The following is a 14,473-nucleotide window of genomic DNA, read 5'->3' as shown; positions in this document are numbered from 1 at the left end:
CACGAGGAGTCCGAGATGTAGGTTTTCTTGTTTTAATGAGATGAAGCGATTCATCATTGGGGGTTGTACATGTAATAGGACGCAAAAGAAAATGATAGATATGGCGGAAGAGAGCGGAAAGACACCACGGTCAGCAAGATAGAGTTCGAGGCTAAGAAGAAAGAATTCATGGGTCTTTACTGCTATTCTTGGTGTGCGAAAACCAGCTATTTGGGATTTGACGAGTCAGGGACAGACCTGGACTGGCTCGATAGGGCGCGCCCGAGTGCTCATGTCGACTTTTTAGACTGGAAGGGCGTGAGAATTTACCCACGTCTAAGACTTGCCGTGGTTGTCTACTTACCCAGCCACGAACGGTTTCTGCCGACTTTTCGTTTCTGTGGTACTTGAAACGATTCAACCGTCACCAAAAACTGGCCTGACGTTTTATTAGATCCACCAACAAAGACAACCATCTTGTTGGGTTGGTTCGTGACAAAGCAGCGCTCTCTGCCTCTCTTTCTGTTCGGCAACGCACAAGCCGGCCGATCCAATTAAACGGTCTCGTTTTTGCTCTTCTGGACTGGCTAGACCCGAGTCCGGTACACCCGACGGACGGGACGCAACGCGCAACCTTCTTTTTTCACATGCGTGCTGGAGGGGAGTAGAGCAGACTAATAATGTGGGAGGGTCAGCCTCTATAACCGCTTTGGGATCTGCCACGAGACCTCCTGGGGTTGACTTCTTTTCTTTTCTCCTCCACCCTCTTCGTTTGTGTATACGGATCGCCATACATATACTGTTCCAGTGCAGTCCACTGACGACAGTGTTGAACGGTGATAACATCATCTTGCCAGACCCCTGCAAGCAAGGTGGTTACCTATCGTCACTCAGCCCACCGTTATCGCGATAAGAAGCGTCACTCGCGACACTACCACCACAGTACACCCTCATAAACCGCTGCCAACTTTCAGCCTCCTCCAGATTTTCTGTTGGGGGATTTTTTATTTAATTCAACAGAAACGGTTCTAGCTCCATCGGCACCATCGGGATTTTTTTTTGTCGCTAAAAGATTGCCCACTGCCGGTCCGGTTCTTGGGACGAAAACGAGACACCGCCGCTTTGAATAATCATAGACCAGCTCGAACCAACCCCGCTCTCCCTCTCTCGTCATCCTCTCATATCTCATCTCAATCGGATAGCCCGGGCCTGCCACTCACATATCGAGAGCTGCGAGCCAGTGAGGCATCTTTGGGAGCAGCCGTGAGACAAGGACATAAACAGCAGTCAAAATGGAGGTCGATCACGACCTGGTCATGGTGGATGAGTTTGATGCTCTGTTAGTACACCGCTTGGTGTGAGTGAGCTGTATGATAACAGGACATGTTGGCTGATATTGCAAAACACAGCGCCATCGAAGTCAAGCTCCCGAAAGCACACAAGAACTCGTCGTCGGGTTCTTCATCCCCGACCTCGCCGGCAACCCGCGGGAACAACAAGCGGTCCGCCTCCTGGACCGACTACGGCACCCCTCCCAACGCAGCCTGGCTTCACGAGAAGATCAAGTTTCCCGCCAAAACCCACGTCACAAAAGTGGCTTCCAAGCTCACCCCCACCGCCAACGGCATCATCTACCTCCCCGGAGCCGAAGACAAGTACTACGAGGACTCGGACCAAGGCCCCGCCTTCCGCCAGCGCCGCCACTTTTACTACCTCACCGGCGCCAACTTTCCAGGCTGCGCCGTCACTTATGATCTTCACAAGGACCACCTCATCCTCTGGATCCCCTACACCGACCCCCGCACCATCCTCTGGTACGGCCGCACCCCGACCCTGGAAGAAGTCAGGGCGTCCACCGACGTCGACGAGGTCCGGTACGTGGCCGGTGTGAACAGGTACATCTGCGCCAGCTTGACCCCGGGCGCGTCCATCTACGTCCTCCACCCCGATCAAGCCCCCCAGCTGGAATCCCCCAAGGGTGTCGTGCAGATTGACACCCACTCCCTTCGCCCCGCGATCGAGAACGCGAGGGTTGTCAAGACGGACTATGAGATTGCGCAGATCCGGCGGGCGAATGCGGTTTCCTCGGCCGCGCACAGGGCTGCCTTGTCACGGCTGAGCCGTCTCGGCAACGAGCGGGAGCTGGAGGCTATTTTCGCAGGGTATTGTATTGCTCAGGGGGCGCACACGCAGGCGTACCCCATCATTGCCGGTGCCGGGCCGGCGGCGTCGACGCTTCACTACGACAGCAACAACGCGCCACTTAAGCCGCATCAGTTCGTGGTTTTGGACGCGGGGTGTGAGTGGAATTGTTATGCGTCTGACATTACGAGGACGTACCCTATTCCAGGGAGCTTTTCGGCAGAGGCGAAGGCGATTTATAATGCTGTGCTAAGGATGCAGAGGGAGTGTGTTGAGAGGATCAAGCCTGGGGTTGTCTACTCTTCGTTGCATCTCCACGCTTGCAAGGTGGCGATTGAGGAGCTGTTGAGGCTGGGGATTTTGCATAACGGGACCAAGGAGGAGATTCTGGCCAGGGGGACGATAGCGGGGTTTTTTCCTCATGGGTTGGGACACCATGTCGGGTTGGAGGTGCATGATGTTAGTGGGAGGGAGAGGTTGCTGCTGGATAGCAAGGGCAGTTTGGGTCCGGCGGGTGGGGTGAAGAGTGCGAGGTGTAGGTTGAGTCCGAGCAAGAGGGAGCTGGTGCTGCCGGAGACGTTGGCGGTTATGTTTAGGGATGAGATGAAGGAGGGGGGTGGTGGGGATGGGCAGGTGAAGGGGGTGGTGCAGATGCAGAAGGCCAAGAGGTCGGCTGGGGGTGGGAGGCAGAGGTTGGAGGAGGGGATGGTGGTTACTGTTGAGCCGGGGATGTGAGTTTTTTTTTTTTTTTTTTTTCCTGTGATGATGTGATGAGGGTGAGATGCTGACAGAGGAAACAGTTACTTTTGCAAGGAGTACCTCAGGGCTTACTTCCTTGACGTTCCGTACCACGCTCACTTTATCAACAAGAAGGCGTTGGAGCAGTACTGGGATTTGGGAGGGGTGAGGATCGAGGATGATATCCTGGTTACCAAGACTGGGTACGAAAATTTGACGGATGTGCCGAGGGAGATTGAGGAGGTGTTGAAGGTTATGAATCCCAGCTGAGGTTCTGCGATTTGGGTGGTTTAGATAGACTAGGAGTTGTGGGCGGGGGGGGGGGATGGAGTTTGAAGGTGTTCTAGTGATGGCTTGCCTTTGACAAGGGAAGAGGGTTTGGAATTTGTGTACATGTTTTTGGAAAGTTTACTGAAGGAGATCAGATTGGTTTAGTCATGAGGGTGTAATTGATGATGGTTGAGAAATCATGGTTCTTGGGACAATGAATGTCTGTTGAGGTGGTCTAACAGAGCCGAGCATATAACACTGTCTTCTTGGATCAACTGGATAAACAATAAGCTTATAGCAGATGCTCAAGTGTATTTACTATGGCCGAGAAGCCAGGTGTTTGACGACAAGTCTTCCAGGAAAAGAATCCCATGGTTAAGGTGTTGCAAATCCCTAGACCGTGTCCCCACTTTTGCTCAGGGGATCAGGCCCCCACAATTCACAGTGGCTTCCCGCCTGGGCGTTCTTCCAACGTCAAGGGCCCCATCACCACCACCACCACCAAAAAGTCCACTAAAATTCATTATTTGTGAGTGAGGGTGAGAATTTCATCTCACAAATCCACAAGCCCTCTCATCCATGTGAGTTCACCCTTCACCCCTCAACACTACCAAACTCAAAACTAACCACCCCAGATACTCCAAAATGACCACCCTCAACCAACGCACCTCAGCCCTCACAACCATAGTCCTCAACAACCTCCAACACCAACACGACTGGACCGCCCTCCACCCCCACACCCAGCCCAACCTCCCCCGGACCCTCCTCTACGGCCTGCCCCCCAAACGCCTCTACGTCCACCCGGACGAGCAGGTGGAGATCATCAGAGCAGAAAAAGAAATGGGCAACGGGGGGCGTATCCCGCAGGAGGCAGAGCTAGAATGGGTTCTACCTCTACACCTCTCGGAGAAATGGTCCCCAGCTCAGTTCGCCGCCGTTTTTGATGCTTTGGACGCCAGACCGCCTAGATCGATGGAGATTACAAAGGAGGAGGAGGAGAGGTCACCCTGGTTGGCGTATAAAGGGTCGAGGAGGGGGAAGAGGGTGTTGTTGGCTACGGTGCAGGATGATTCGACTGTTACTTATTACTGGATGCATGATGGGTTGGTGAAGCCGAGGCAGAATTGAATTTTTTTTTTATATATATATTTTTTTTCATTGTTATGACAGTAGTGGAAAGGGGAGATGGAGAGGGCTTAAGGCTCGAAAATCACCTTTTGCACCTTCATGTTGTCAAAGAGGTCGTAACCCTCCACTGCGTCGGAAAGGGGCATGATCTTGTCGAACATGAAGCTATTCTCATCGTCAGCATCTCACCCACCATCTCCCAGGAGCAGCAGCAAAGTAACATACCTCACCCGATCCTGGTTCTTGGCCAGAACAGGCAGCGCCTCCTCGAAGATCGACCTGACAGGGCACCGTCCCATTTGAACCCTCAAGTTTTTACTATTATCCCCCATCGTCAGCCTTTTGTTCCCTCTTTCAGTCGTACTCTCACAGAACTCACCCATAAGCCTCATCCCCACCCCACGGAATCTCCCCATTGTGCACCCCAATACTACTCACGACCCCAAACGGCCTCAACACCTCAAACGCGGTCCTCAACGCAGGACTCAACCCCACAACCTCCACCACCGCGTCCGCCCCCCTCCCCTCCGTCACCTCCCTCACCCTCTTTACAATCCCCTCCCTACCAAGCTCATTCAAATCCAACGGCTCCGCCCCGAGCCCCCTCGCCAATTCCAACCTCGACTTGACCCCATCAACAGCAAAAAGCTTCTTGGGTTTATACTCCATCGCACTGATGATCGCACACAACCCCACAGGCCCACACCCAATAACCACCACCGTCGCCTCTGTCGCCTCCTGCTTCTGCAGCTGACTAAACGCGTTCTTTGCGCCAAAGTACCCCGTCGGAAAAATATCCGCCATGAGGATGAGGGCCCGGTCGGGGATGATATCGGACGGGGGAGCGACGGTTAGGGTTCCTGGGCCGAACGGGACGAGGACGTACGCGGCCTGGGCGCCGTCTAACTTTTCGGAGCCGAATAACAGGGAGTGGGCGCAGCGGGAGGAGCAGCCTAGGTTGCAGTAGAAGCAGTTCATGCAGGAGGTTGTGAAGGGGGAGACGACCTTGTCGCCGATTTTGAGGGACGTGACGGCTGAGCCGAGGGCGACGATGTGGCCTACGAATTCGTGGCCCATGATGAAGCCTGTTGGGGAGGGTTGGTGGCCGCGGTAGACGTGAAGTTCGCTGCGGAGAGGGGGGTTAGTGAGATAAGGGGGGGGGGAGGGATAAGGCGGAGGGAGGGGGCTTACGAGCCGCAGAGGGCGGTGGCGGTTACTTTGACGAGGACGTCGAGGGGGTGGTTAACTGTGGTGTAATGTCAGCATTTTCCACGTTCAAGAGTGTGTTGGGTGGCATTATGGGTATATATGCCCATGAAAACGAGAGGGTTCTCATATGACAACCGAAATGTGGTGGCGATGTGAGTGAGCGAGCGAGAGTGAGTGAGTGAAAGACATACTCTTAGGAACAGGCCTCTCCTCCACGGCGACCTTCTTCGGCCCGTGAAACACCACCGCTTTCATAGTCTCTGGGATTGATTCCGCCATGATGATGATGTCTGTCTTTTGCAATAATTAGTCGCCGTTTCTTCAGTCGAGGTGGTCATCTTAGCCATGACAACGTCACCACAAACCTACCCCTGAATTTATCTTTCGTTGCAATAATCAACAGTCAATGGTATTATCAAGAGAAGAACCCAGAGTATTATTTTTCTTTCTGGAAGCCTTTTAAATCCAAGTGGCGTGACCCGACATCGTCCCGAGCGTGCATTCCCGTCTCCCGGAGCCTAGGTATCTCTTGCATCTCCCCCGCTCCCGCATCCCTTCCCCGCGGCCGAGCAACACCGAGCGGTGGTCTCCGACGTCCTATTGACCTACCGCCAAGTCCGGTCACCGGGCCGAGGGGTTGCCGAGCACCTACACTCCCGTCCCCATCTCAAATTCCATCATTTCCCTTCCTTCTATAATCTACAAATCCCATAATAAATAACCGCAAAATCCCATCTTTCTGGAAATTTGCGACTTCGGAGCAGCTCCCATAAGCTGTCCAAGTTTCCAGAACTCCGCTTCCCCTCACTTGAGAACAACTAAAAAGAGAGAGAGAGAGAGATAGAGAGAGAGAGCTTGACGTAAGCGGAAGGTGGAGTTCACTTTTTCCACAGCAGCAGTAGCAGCAGTAGCAGCAGTAGCAGCAGCAGCAGCAGCAGCAACAGCGTGTAAGTGGATTGCCGATGTGTTGGTTGGTTTTTGTTCGGGTTTCGATAAGGCTCAGCTCAGCCAAGAAGGAGGCTAAAAATTGTCATGGGTTAGGTTTGTTATGAAAACAAAAGGGTAGCTCTTGCGAGAGCCGAGGTGATGATGTCAGTTGCTTTTTTCTTGTCATCAAATTGGACTGACGACAACTTGGCCGGCATAACCCTCCCTAGGGTTGACGTCCTAAGCCAGAGGATCTGTTTCCGTGATGGAAGTTGTTACTATGAGTGACAAATCTCTCGTCCGCATGTACATGCTACTCGATCAAGTTCACAGTCCAAACACATCTACATAGAGATCTGGAAAATCAAAAGACGACCTCAGCAGCCTCTTTCTCACTTACACGCCAAAAACATCAACCAGGGGTTGCCCGGCCATGCACAACACCGCCAATTTTGAGCCAAAAACTAAAGAAACATTCCATTGCACAGCATCAAACTGTTTTTTGGTCTCCACCGCATGGTTTACACACCTGCCGTGCCACCCCTTGGGCCATGGAAATGGACCTGGGATGGCGCTCTGCTTGAAAGTGACGTATCTGGACATTTCAGCGGGCTTGCCTCTTCCGCTGACGACCGATCACCAGAGTTGCTCGAAGCAAGCGGAATGGCAAATTGCTCGAGGCTTGTCAAGGCTTGTCACGTAGCAATATAATACCCCAGAATCTCGAAATTGCGGGGAAATGCCCAAGCAGAACATGCTGCTGCACCACACTTCTTGCTCCCATGCTCGACTCTATAAGTCGCGGGGTAGAAATGCCGCACACCAGACGGCAAAGCATCTAGTCTGGGGAATAATATCGCTCATTCGCACAAATGAACTGGAGGTAACAAAACGACCCTCTTCCGATCGTTAAGAGAAGGGTCTGCCCTGTGAACAGAGGCAACGAGGGACACGTACGAGTACACATGTCGGGCGCTCCGTTGGGTACTCGTCGTCACAAAAAGCAAATGAGGCTCCCACTTACAACGTCAATCGTACTCCCCTCCCCCCTCGGGCTTTGTGGCACTTTTGCCCTGTTTCCATCTGGCGGCTTTCGTCCACGAGCAGCAGCCATGTAAGCTAGCGTCCGGGTCCGGCTAAACTCAAGTTTCGATATATCTGCACGGCGTCTCTGTCTGGGTGTAACACGTGTGCGTGCGTGCTGGTCTCGTTGCCCAACCACGGTTGCTCTTCTGGTCTGGGGCTAGCAGGTGTCACACACACACACACACACACATCTAAACGGCGGGGTTTGAAAATCTGGAAGCAGCATGGTAGACGAGCCTCACCGCTGCAGCTGTGGAACGAACTGGGCTTGATGAAGCACTGGGATTATTGCTGCCCACGAGTTGCGGGCTTTACAAGTGCTGTCGGAATGCCGATGACATATCACCGGCAGCACACACCATGCCGAACACAGGACCGACCACACCACCAGGCCCGACGTGGTACAGAGAAGCGAGATGGCCTCTCTGTCGTTTGTCTGCGAGAGGCCTCTTGCTTCAGGGTAGCGAGGCCACTCATTACGGATACCCAAGGCAAGCCCGCAGCTGGGTCAGGACAGTCGCTAATAAGTCGAAAAAGATGTCTGAAGGAAACGCTATGGTGGAGGTACGTGCCGTCCCTGTTGCAGCGGGAGCGTGAGTGTTGCCAGTCATGATTGGACAGCGAGCCTTGCAATCCCCAACGGCGTGACCCGCATAGGAGATGCTGCCAACGATCGTGATGGGACAGTGAAGGTGCCGATGTTGAAGGATCCGGACTGCGGTCGGCTTATATGTAGATAGGAATCGGAGTTGATGAAGGAAGAGGCTGGTGAATCAAGAGTGGAAGTGCGGGCGGATCCGTAACATGATGCTGCTCTGTTGACCACGCACGGCGTTGAGGCTGAGTTTCCCAACCAGCGGCTTGTTGAAGGTGAGAGAGAGAATCTTGGAGTTCTGTGCTGCCCCCGCTGTGGGGAAAATATCACCACTCTCGAGCCATTTGAGAAGCTGCACTTGCCGTTGGTGAGGATGGAATGGCGGAAGGAAGGAGTGGGCTGCCCGTCAGTGACGAGATATTGGGCTCGATCCTCTTTTGTAGCCAAGGCAGGTGGGAATGGCAGAAAACCTCCTTCATACTTTGGTCGATTGCCCACACCCCCCCCCCCCTCCCCACCTTCCCTCTGCCGATGGCCCAAGGAGGTAGGTGTTAACGACTAAATGGGTGCATGTCCAAAAGGCGGCGAGGACGCGCGTGTAGCCATGATCGAAACATGATGGATGAGGGAAGCTGCTGGGAAGCTGCAAGAGCGAGCCTCCCCCCACATTCCTTCCGCTCGTATCTCGTGGTCGTGCCTCCACTTGGTGAAAACTCTACCAGCTCCAGCTTGTGATGACGCGCTCACTTTGGGCGAGATGGTTAGGGCCAGCAGCTAAAGTTAAACTCCGACTCGGATCTGTCCAAGTGATCACGACCGCGCAGCCAAGTCCGTCAGTGTCCGTCTGGTTCGCGTTGCACGCGTGGAAGCAGCAGAGGTTCATCAGATGGAACAAGAGGAGGCAGTATCACAAGGTAAAGTAGCACTCACCTGCTGATTTGCAGCGAAGCATCTGCCCGTGGCTCCCTATCCTGGTCAGGTAACCCAACAGTAAGCATTTCCCCGCCGCCTTTCCAGAGCCCTCTCGTTCGTTTCCTTTGAGGTTTGTCAACTTTTGTCAACAGTCTTGATTCTTCTTGAATGATCTCCCCGGGAAACAATCAGGGTTCACAGGATCGGCGTGTTGCATCTGTGTTGGCCAGCTCGGTCGTTTGCGCGATCCATTCCCTAATTACCGAGCCGCCGCGAGCCCTAGCTCCATCAGTACATCAAGACCCACGGGCGGCGCCTTTGTACTCACTGCCGTAAAAGAGCCTCAACCACTCACTCGGGGTCCAGCAAGGTACAAGAGAGCACGACAACTACGGGTTGCTGTCTGGCCATCTCTATCACCGGACAGTCTCTTTGTCTAGTAGATTGCCTGTCTGCCCGGCTCACAAAACACCGGGGCATATCCCAATCCACCAATATCTCCATACACTACGGATATCCCATCCATCTTTGAGGACCAGGACCCGACGAGCGAGGTGAGGTTGAGTCCAGTGCGTGTGTGGTCGGGAAGTCGGGCTAGCTCTTGTTAACCAGTGGAGCCTCCCCAAAGAACCTCCTCAGCTGCCCCCTGTTAGCGGCTCCATCCCCCCGCCTCCTCCACTCTTAACCGTGGGCCATCAGCCGTCAATCCTGCACGCATTGGCTCTGGCCTTTCCTTCCCCGACCCCAGCTGTTGGAGCTTGCGGTGCATCCTCCGCTCCTAGGCCCTTGCTGGCTGCCATTGCGGCTTAAAGAAGGGAACCTCTCCTCTTCCCTCCGTGCCTTTTTCAGTCGACCTCTTCCGCTGCTGGCATTGTCATTCTGGACCCAAGGCCATATATGCGGGACACTTATACGCCCAACCCCCAGGTTTAATATACTGCACCCTGGCCCAAACCAACCCAGCACCCATACACTTTCAACCGCTCGTCACAGCCTTGAGCCGCATTCTTGAGAGGACACGCAGGCCTAGCCCCCTCCCCCTCCCCCCTCCTCACTCCTCACTCCTCACTTCTTGATCGCAATTTACGACCCCCGCTCCATCCAGCCGTCGCGAGGTCGTTTTCCGTGCTTTCATCCACCGCTCCCCGTTGCCGTCGCGTAACACCCGGCTTCTTTACCAGCCCAGCTTCGAGTGCCTTGCCTTGTTGTTGTTGTTGTTGTTGTTGTTGTTGTCGTTCTTTTTCTTGGCTGCGTCTTGCGGCTCTTACATGCTCTGTCCCCCTACCCTGCCATCGGCCCAGCGGGAGGACTTGACGCGGTGTGAGTCTTTGTTGCAGGCGGGACACCAACATTCCAATCCTCGAGCTGCCCTCTGTGATCCCAGCTCTAAAGGGAGAGAAGTGAGGGGGAGGAATATAGGGCTGCCCACTAGCCATCACCTCGACCTGCCGCCCTCGCCATCGACCCGACATCGATGGCGAGCTGATGCAACATCAACCACCCATCCACCCGTGAGTAGGACCTTCGAGCATACACGAAGCTATGAATACAGATAGCGACCTGTATGACCCCGATGAAGTCCTGCCTAGGAACAGCCCGCTCTTGCAGCCGCTTCGTCCTACGCTCCGACCGCCGACTCCGAGCCCGCCGCCGATCACCTCGCCCCAGTCCATCAGTTCCGCTTCTAGCTTTGGTGACAAGAAACCGCGTGTTCGGATGCCGAGACCAACCTTGGGCGATGGGATCCTGATTAGCTACCTGGACAACCATCGGCAGCACGACATCGCCCTCCAAGCCAGCGTGAACGGTTTGCCATGCGAGCCCGAATCTCCCGCGGATACCGATCTCATCGACGACACCGGCTCTTTAAACAGCGCCGTTTCGCCGGGGGGCCGACGGTCTGGCAGGGACAACGACAAAGGCGGGGGGACATACACGAGCTCGAGAATGTCTGTTGATCCGCCTGGGCTGGAGAGTTTGGGAGGGTTCGATTTGAAAAGTCTGGCGGCAGGTGCCTTGGCTGCAGTTATCACGGACGCGCAACCTGAAGCCCCTACCGCCACGGAAACGAAGCTACCTGATACTGAGGCTGGTTCTGGGTTACAAAGACCACAACCACCACCGGCACCACCGGCACCACCACCACCAGTACTCAAGGCGCCGGTAATACCGGTGCGATCAAACTCCTTCCGGGATGAGCGTCCTGCCGCCATATCAGCACCGCCTCCGGTGCCTTCATACGGCCCTATCTCTCCTCGCGAGCAAGGCCACCATTCTCCCAGCAACAGTATCACATCGGCAACCCTCAGCGAAGGTTTGGCCCCCCTCAAGCTTAACTCGCTGAGGTTTGAGAACAACGGACCGACGCTTCCGTCCATCCGATCTACTTTTGGGGACATCAATCAGCTTCGTACCAACGTTGCTGCTGAGCATGAGAGAATGCGGTCTGCTACCTTCCCACGGTCTCCTCCTGCCACCACGCCGCGATTGCCTTCATTAGGCGGCCATGGCTCGCCGCCACCTTTGTCACCAGTTGACAGTTTTCGGGGACCCCTTTCCCCGAGCCACTCTCTTGTACACCCAGCAGCAAGCCCTCCAGGGACCTATGGCGGGTATTATGCACAGATGGGCAGCCATCCTCGGCAATCCGACTATGCGAGCAGTTCAACGGCCACTCCCGGTTCTGAGCAATCGGCCTCCACCCCCGGGGCAAATAATTCTAATCATAATAGCATCGACCGAATAGGTTCGATACCGCTGGAGGGCGTCACACACATTGGGACCTATGTCTGCAAATTCAGCGGGTGCAACGCCCAGCCGTTTGCTACTCAGTACCTGTTGAACTCCCACGCCAATGTACACTCTTCTGCCCGGCCACATTATTGCCCTGTTGCGGGGTGCCCCCGTAGCGAGGGAGGCAAAGGATTCAAACGCAAAAACGAAATGATACGGCACGGTCTAGTCCATGATTCACCGGGATATGTGTGTCCATTTTGCCCTGACAGAGAGCACAAGTATCCAAGACCAGACAATCTTCAGAGGTGAGTTCGCTTTCTCGCTCCATCCTGGATGAAACCTGCTGCTAACCGGGGTTATAGACACGTTCGTGTACACCACGTTGACAAGGATAAAGACGACCCACTACTCCGCGATGTACTTTCACAACGGCCCGACGGACCAAGCAGGGGAAGACGACGACGAGGTGGCCCTGGGTGAGACCTATTTGGGCGCTCTACTTTGAAATACACCTTTCGAACACCATCCCAAGAAACACTACGATTATCTTCTCTGCACATACCTTTTTTCACGCATTTGCAACACCTTCAACACGACGGTCTATTTGTAGTATATACGCATAACTTTTTTTTAGTGAAACCGAGCGAGCCCGGAGTTGCGCTTTTCTTCTAGGAGTTGGGGTTGATGGCGCGTGTGGGCAAGCAAGAGGTGTGAGGCATTTGACGGGGGTGAAAAGGTGTTTTGGCACGTGGTGCAGGGGTTACCGTGTTACTGAGGAGGTTATGATACGGCATGGCGTTGCGTTTTGGAATTTTTTTTGGGGGGTTTGATGTTGTTTCGTTATTAGTCGATATACCATGTTGTTCTTTTTTTACTGTCAAGTTGGGAGATGGAAAGGAGGAAGGCAAAGGTCAAGGAAATTGAACGGATCGGTCGGAATTCGCAACATACAACTGTTGCAAAAAAAGGAAAGGTTAGGGAAGGCAAGGGAAGGCAAGGAAAGGAAGGATACCCCGTCTCTCGTTCTCTCTCGTTCTACATTTTTCCTTTGTGTTTTTTTCTTTCCCCGGAACTTCACTGTGGATTTGAGCTTCCTGCTGGGCTTCGGGATGTTGTGGGAGGGAAAGATTTTGGGGTGGATAGGTCAGGACGAGGCATGGCATTTTTACCAATACTGGTGAGTGCTGGGATACCTCGGAAACAGGGCGCAAACAGGACTTAGCCAAGATGCAACATGATGAAGGTTGAGGGGCGGGGAGGGATTTGGGGCATGGAACGGATGGGAAATGGGCGCAGCATTGGGGCCTGCATTGATCATGGCACACAACAAACATTGCGTTGCATTCACCTAAGCGTTGGGATTTTGCGCATGTGTTTGTTTGTAGATGCTACCATAGCTACCGGCTTGTCGACTGTCTTTGATATGTAGGATCCAGTTCAGGACAGAGAGACAGGGACAGCTTTGCCCAGGAAGGCGAGAATTTACAGGAACTTTCCAGAGGAAGAAACAAATCGTTCTTCTTAGCCCATCACTTCATGACGTTCCAGATGTTGGGCCCTGCTAATTCTTCGTTCTTGTTGAGATAACAAACCAAGGGGAAGAGGATGACACCGGGTAAGAACGAGTAGTTTGGGGCAACGGCGAACACCCTGCTCGTGACTCAAATGTCGAATTGGCTTGCCTGCTTACTTGAGGAGATTCTCGTCATGAAAGCTTTGCATTGTCTCCCTCGTGCCCTTTTTCTTTCCCCATTGAAACTGGCTCTTACGAAACGGATGTTCAAACTTGGCTGAGAACCACTACTGCGGCGTAACATCAGACTACTAGTACCTCACAGGCTTGATAAAAGAAAACGCAAATCCGAAAATTAAGCGATCAGATATGATTTAGAAAAAACTGTTAAATATATCATTTCGCTACTTGAAGACGATTCCAGCTCTCTCCCAAGATTAGACGGCAGACATCAAGAACCCCTGATTTGCTCGCAAACCTTTCTCTATAAAAGACAGTGTGGGACTGGAAGAATATTTATCCAACAAACCCAGATAGATATCTGGTGTATCACCCAGTGTCAACAGTGGCAGCTCCGCTTACGAAGTGGGTGGGTATAGACGTGGACTGGGGTTGGGTGAATGTCTAAATTTTTACTATTTCTGGCATGATGCAAGAGCCTCCCTCGAGTATTTGTCCGTCAACCCCGGAAGACCTGGGGGATTTATCAACATACGATGGATATCAATAGCTAGGAGCTCTTCATAAACCAGAACCAAACGAACTCGCCGCTGCCCCTAAAAGAAAGAAAGCGGGTTCGTGTAACACCATCCATTTAGATCTTTACTACTTCCTTTGCCGACCTAAAGGGAATAAAACCAACAACTAGCACCACTGTACACATTTAATCTACAAACCTACACTTTAAGTCGTCCCAGCTTAAGATATTTTCACCAAAGCTCGGAAGAGATCAACTCCCATTTACTGGCGACTCTCTCGGCCAACCATCGAAGTCTGTCTGCCCATTCACCCAGCGACCTACCTACCTACTTATCCTCACTGCAAAGCTCATTGATCCCCGGTACTGCCGAAGGCCGCTCAGCTCTCCAACAGCTGCTCCAGCTAAAGAACGAAAATGTTATAGCGTGATTGTGTTGTTGGGTCGGGAGGAGGGCACGAAGCGTCCACCAAAGTTCAGCGCAAGGCCCATTCTCTTATCGGTTCGGAGGAGGATAGCCAAGCACGTACCCGGCCCTGCC

At 53.4% G+C, this 14,473-nt stretch overlaps 5 protein-coding genes across 5 annotated transcripts; 3 read left to right on the top strand and 2 right to left on the bottom strand.

The window, feature by feature from the left end:
* Positions 1–1,271: 1,271 nt before the first annotated feature.
* On the top strand, positions 1,272–3,129 carry QC762_705850 (uncharacterized protein; the record flags this gene model as incomplete). Its single annotated transcript, XM_062893437.1, has 3 exons — positions 1,272–1,318; positions 1,389–2,852; positions 2,922–3,129. 3 exons carry the CDS (start codon positions 1,272–1,274, stop codon positions 3,127–3,129), a joined length of 1,719 nt encoding a protein of 572 aa, XP_062739237.1.
* A 371-nt stretch (positions 3,130–3,500) lies between these two features.
* TSP1 (putative tRNA-splicing endonuclease subunit tsp-1) lies at positions 3,501–5,283 on the top strand (the record flags this gene model as incomplete). Its single annotated transcript, XM_062893436.1, has 2 exons — positions 3,501–3,658; positions 3,765–5,283. 2 exons carry the CDS (start codon positions 3,501–3,503, stop codon positions 4,255–4,257), a joined length of 651 nt encoding a protein of 216 aa, XP_062739236.1. The 3' UTR covers positions 4,258–5,283.
* On the bottom strand, positions 4,289–5,745 carry QC762_705830 (uncharacterized protein; the record flags this gene model as incomplete). Its single annotated transcript, XM_062893435.1, has 5 exons — positions 4,289–4,422; positions 4,483–4,575; positions 4,637–5,383; positions 5,449–5,503; positions 5,658–5,745. 5 exons carry the CDS (start codon positions 5,743–5,745, stop codon positions 4,326–4,328), a joined length of 1,080 nt encoding a protein of 359 aa, XP_062739235.1. The 3' UTR covers positions 4,289–4,325.
* Positions 5,746–8,835: 3,090 nt separating this feature from the next.
* On the bottom strand, positions 8,836–9,397 carry QC762_705824 (uncharacterized protein; the record flags this gene model as incomplete). Its single annotated transcript, XM_062893434.1, has 3 exons — positions 8,836–8,872; positions 9,005–9,109; positions 9,342–9,397. The coding sequence occupies 3 exons, from the start codon at positions 9,395–9,397 to the stop codon at positions 8,836–8,838; spliced, it is 198 nt and encodes a 65-aa protein (XP_062739234.1).
* Positions 9,398–10,528: 1,131 nt separating this feature from the next.
* On the top strand, positions 10,529–12,202 carry QC762_705820 (uncharacterized protein; the record flags this gene model as incomplete). The annotated part of the gene is made up of 2 exons (XM_062893433.1): positions 10,529–12,027; positions 12,085–12,202. 2 exons carry the CDS (start codon positions 10,529–10,531, stop codon positions 12,200–12,202), a joined length of 1,617 nt encoding a protein of 538 aa, XP_062739233.1.
* Between the last annotated feature and the right edge of the window lie 2,271 nt (positions 12,203–14,473).

The sequence above is a fragment of the Podospora pseudocomata genome, chromosome 7 (assembly GCF_035222375.1).
Source record: "Podospora pseudocomata strain CBS 415.72m chromosome 7, whole genome shotgun sequence".
Taxonomy (NCBI): domain Eukaryota; kingdom Fungi; phylum Ascomycota; class Sordariomycetes; order Sordariales; family Podosporaceae; genus Podospora; species Podospora pseudocomata.
The sequence above is the reverse complement of the archived record's forward strand: the minus strand, read 5'-3'. Positions and strand labels throughout refer to the sequence as shown.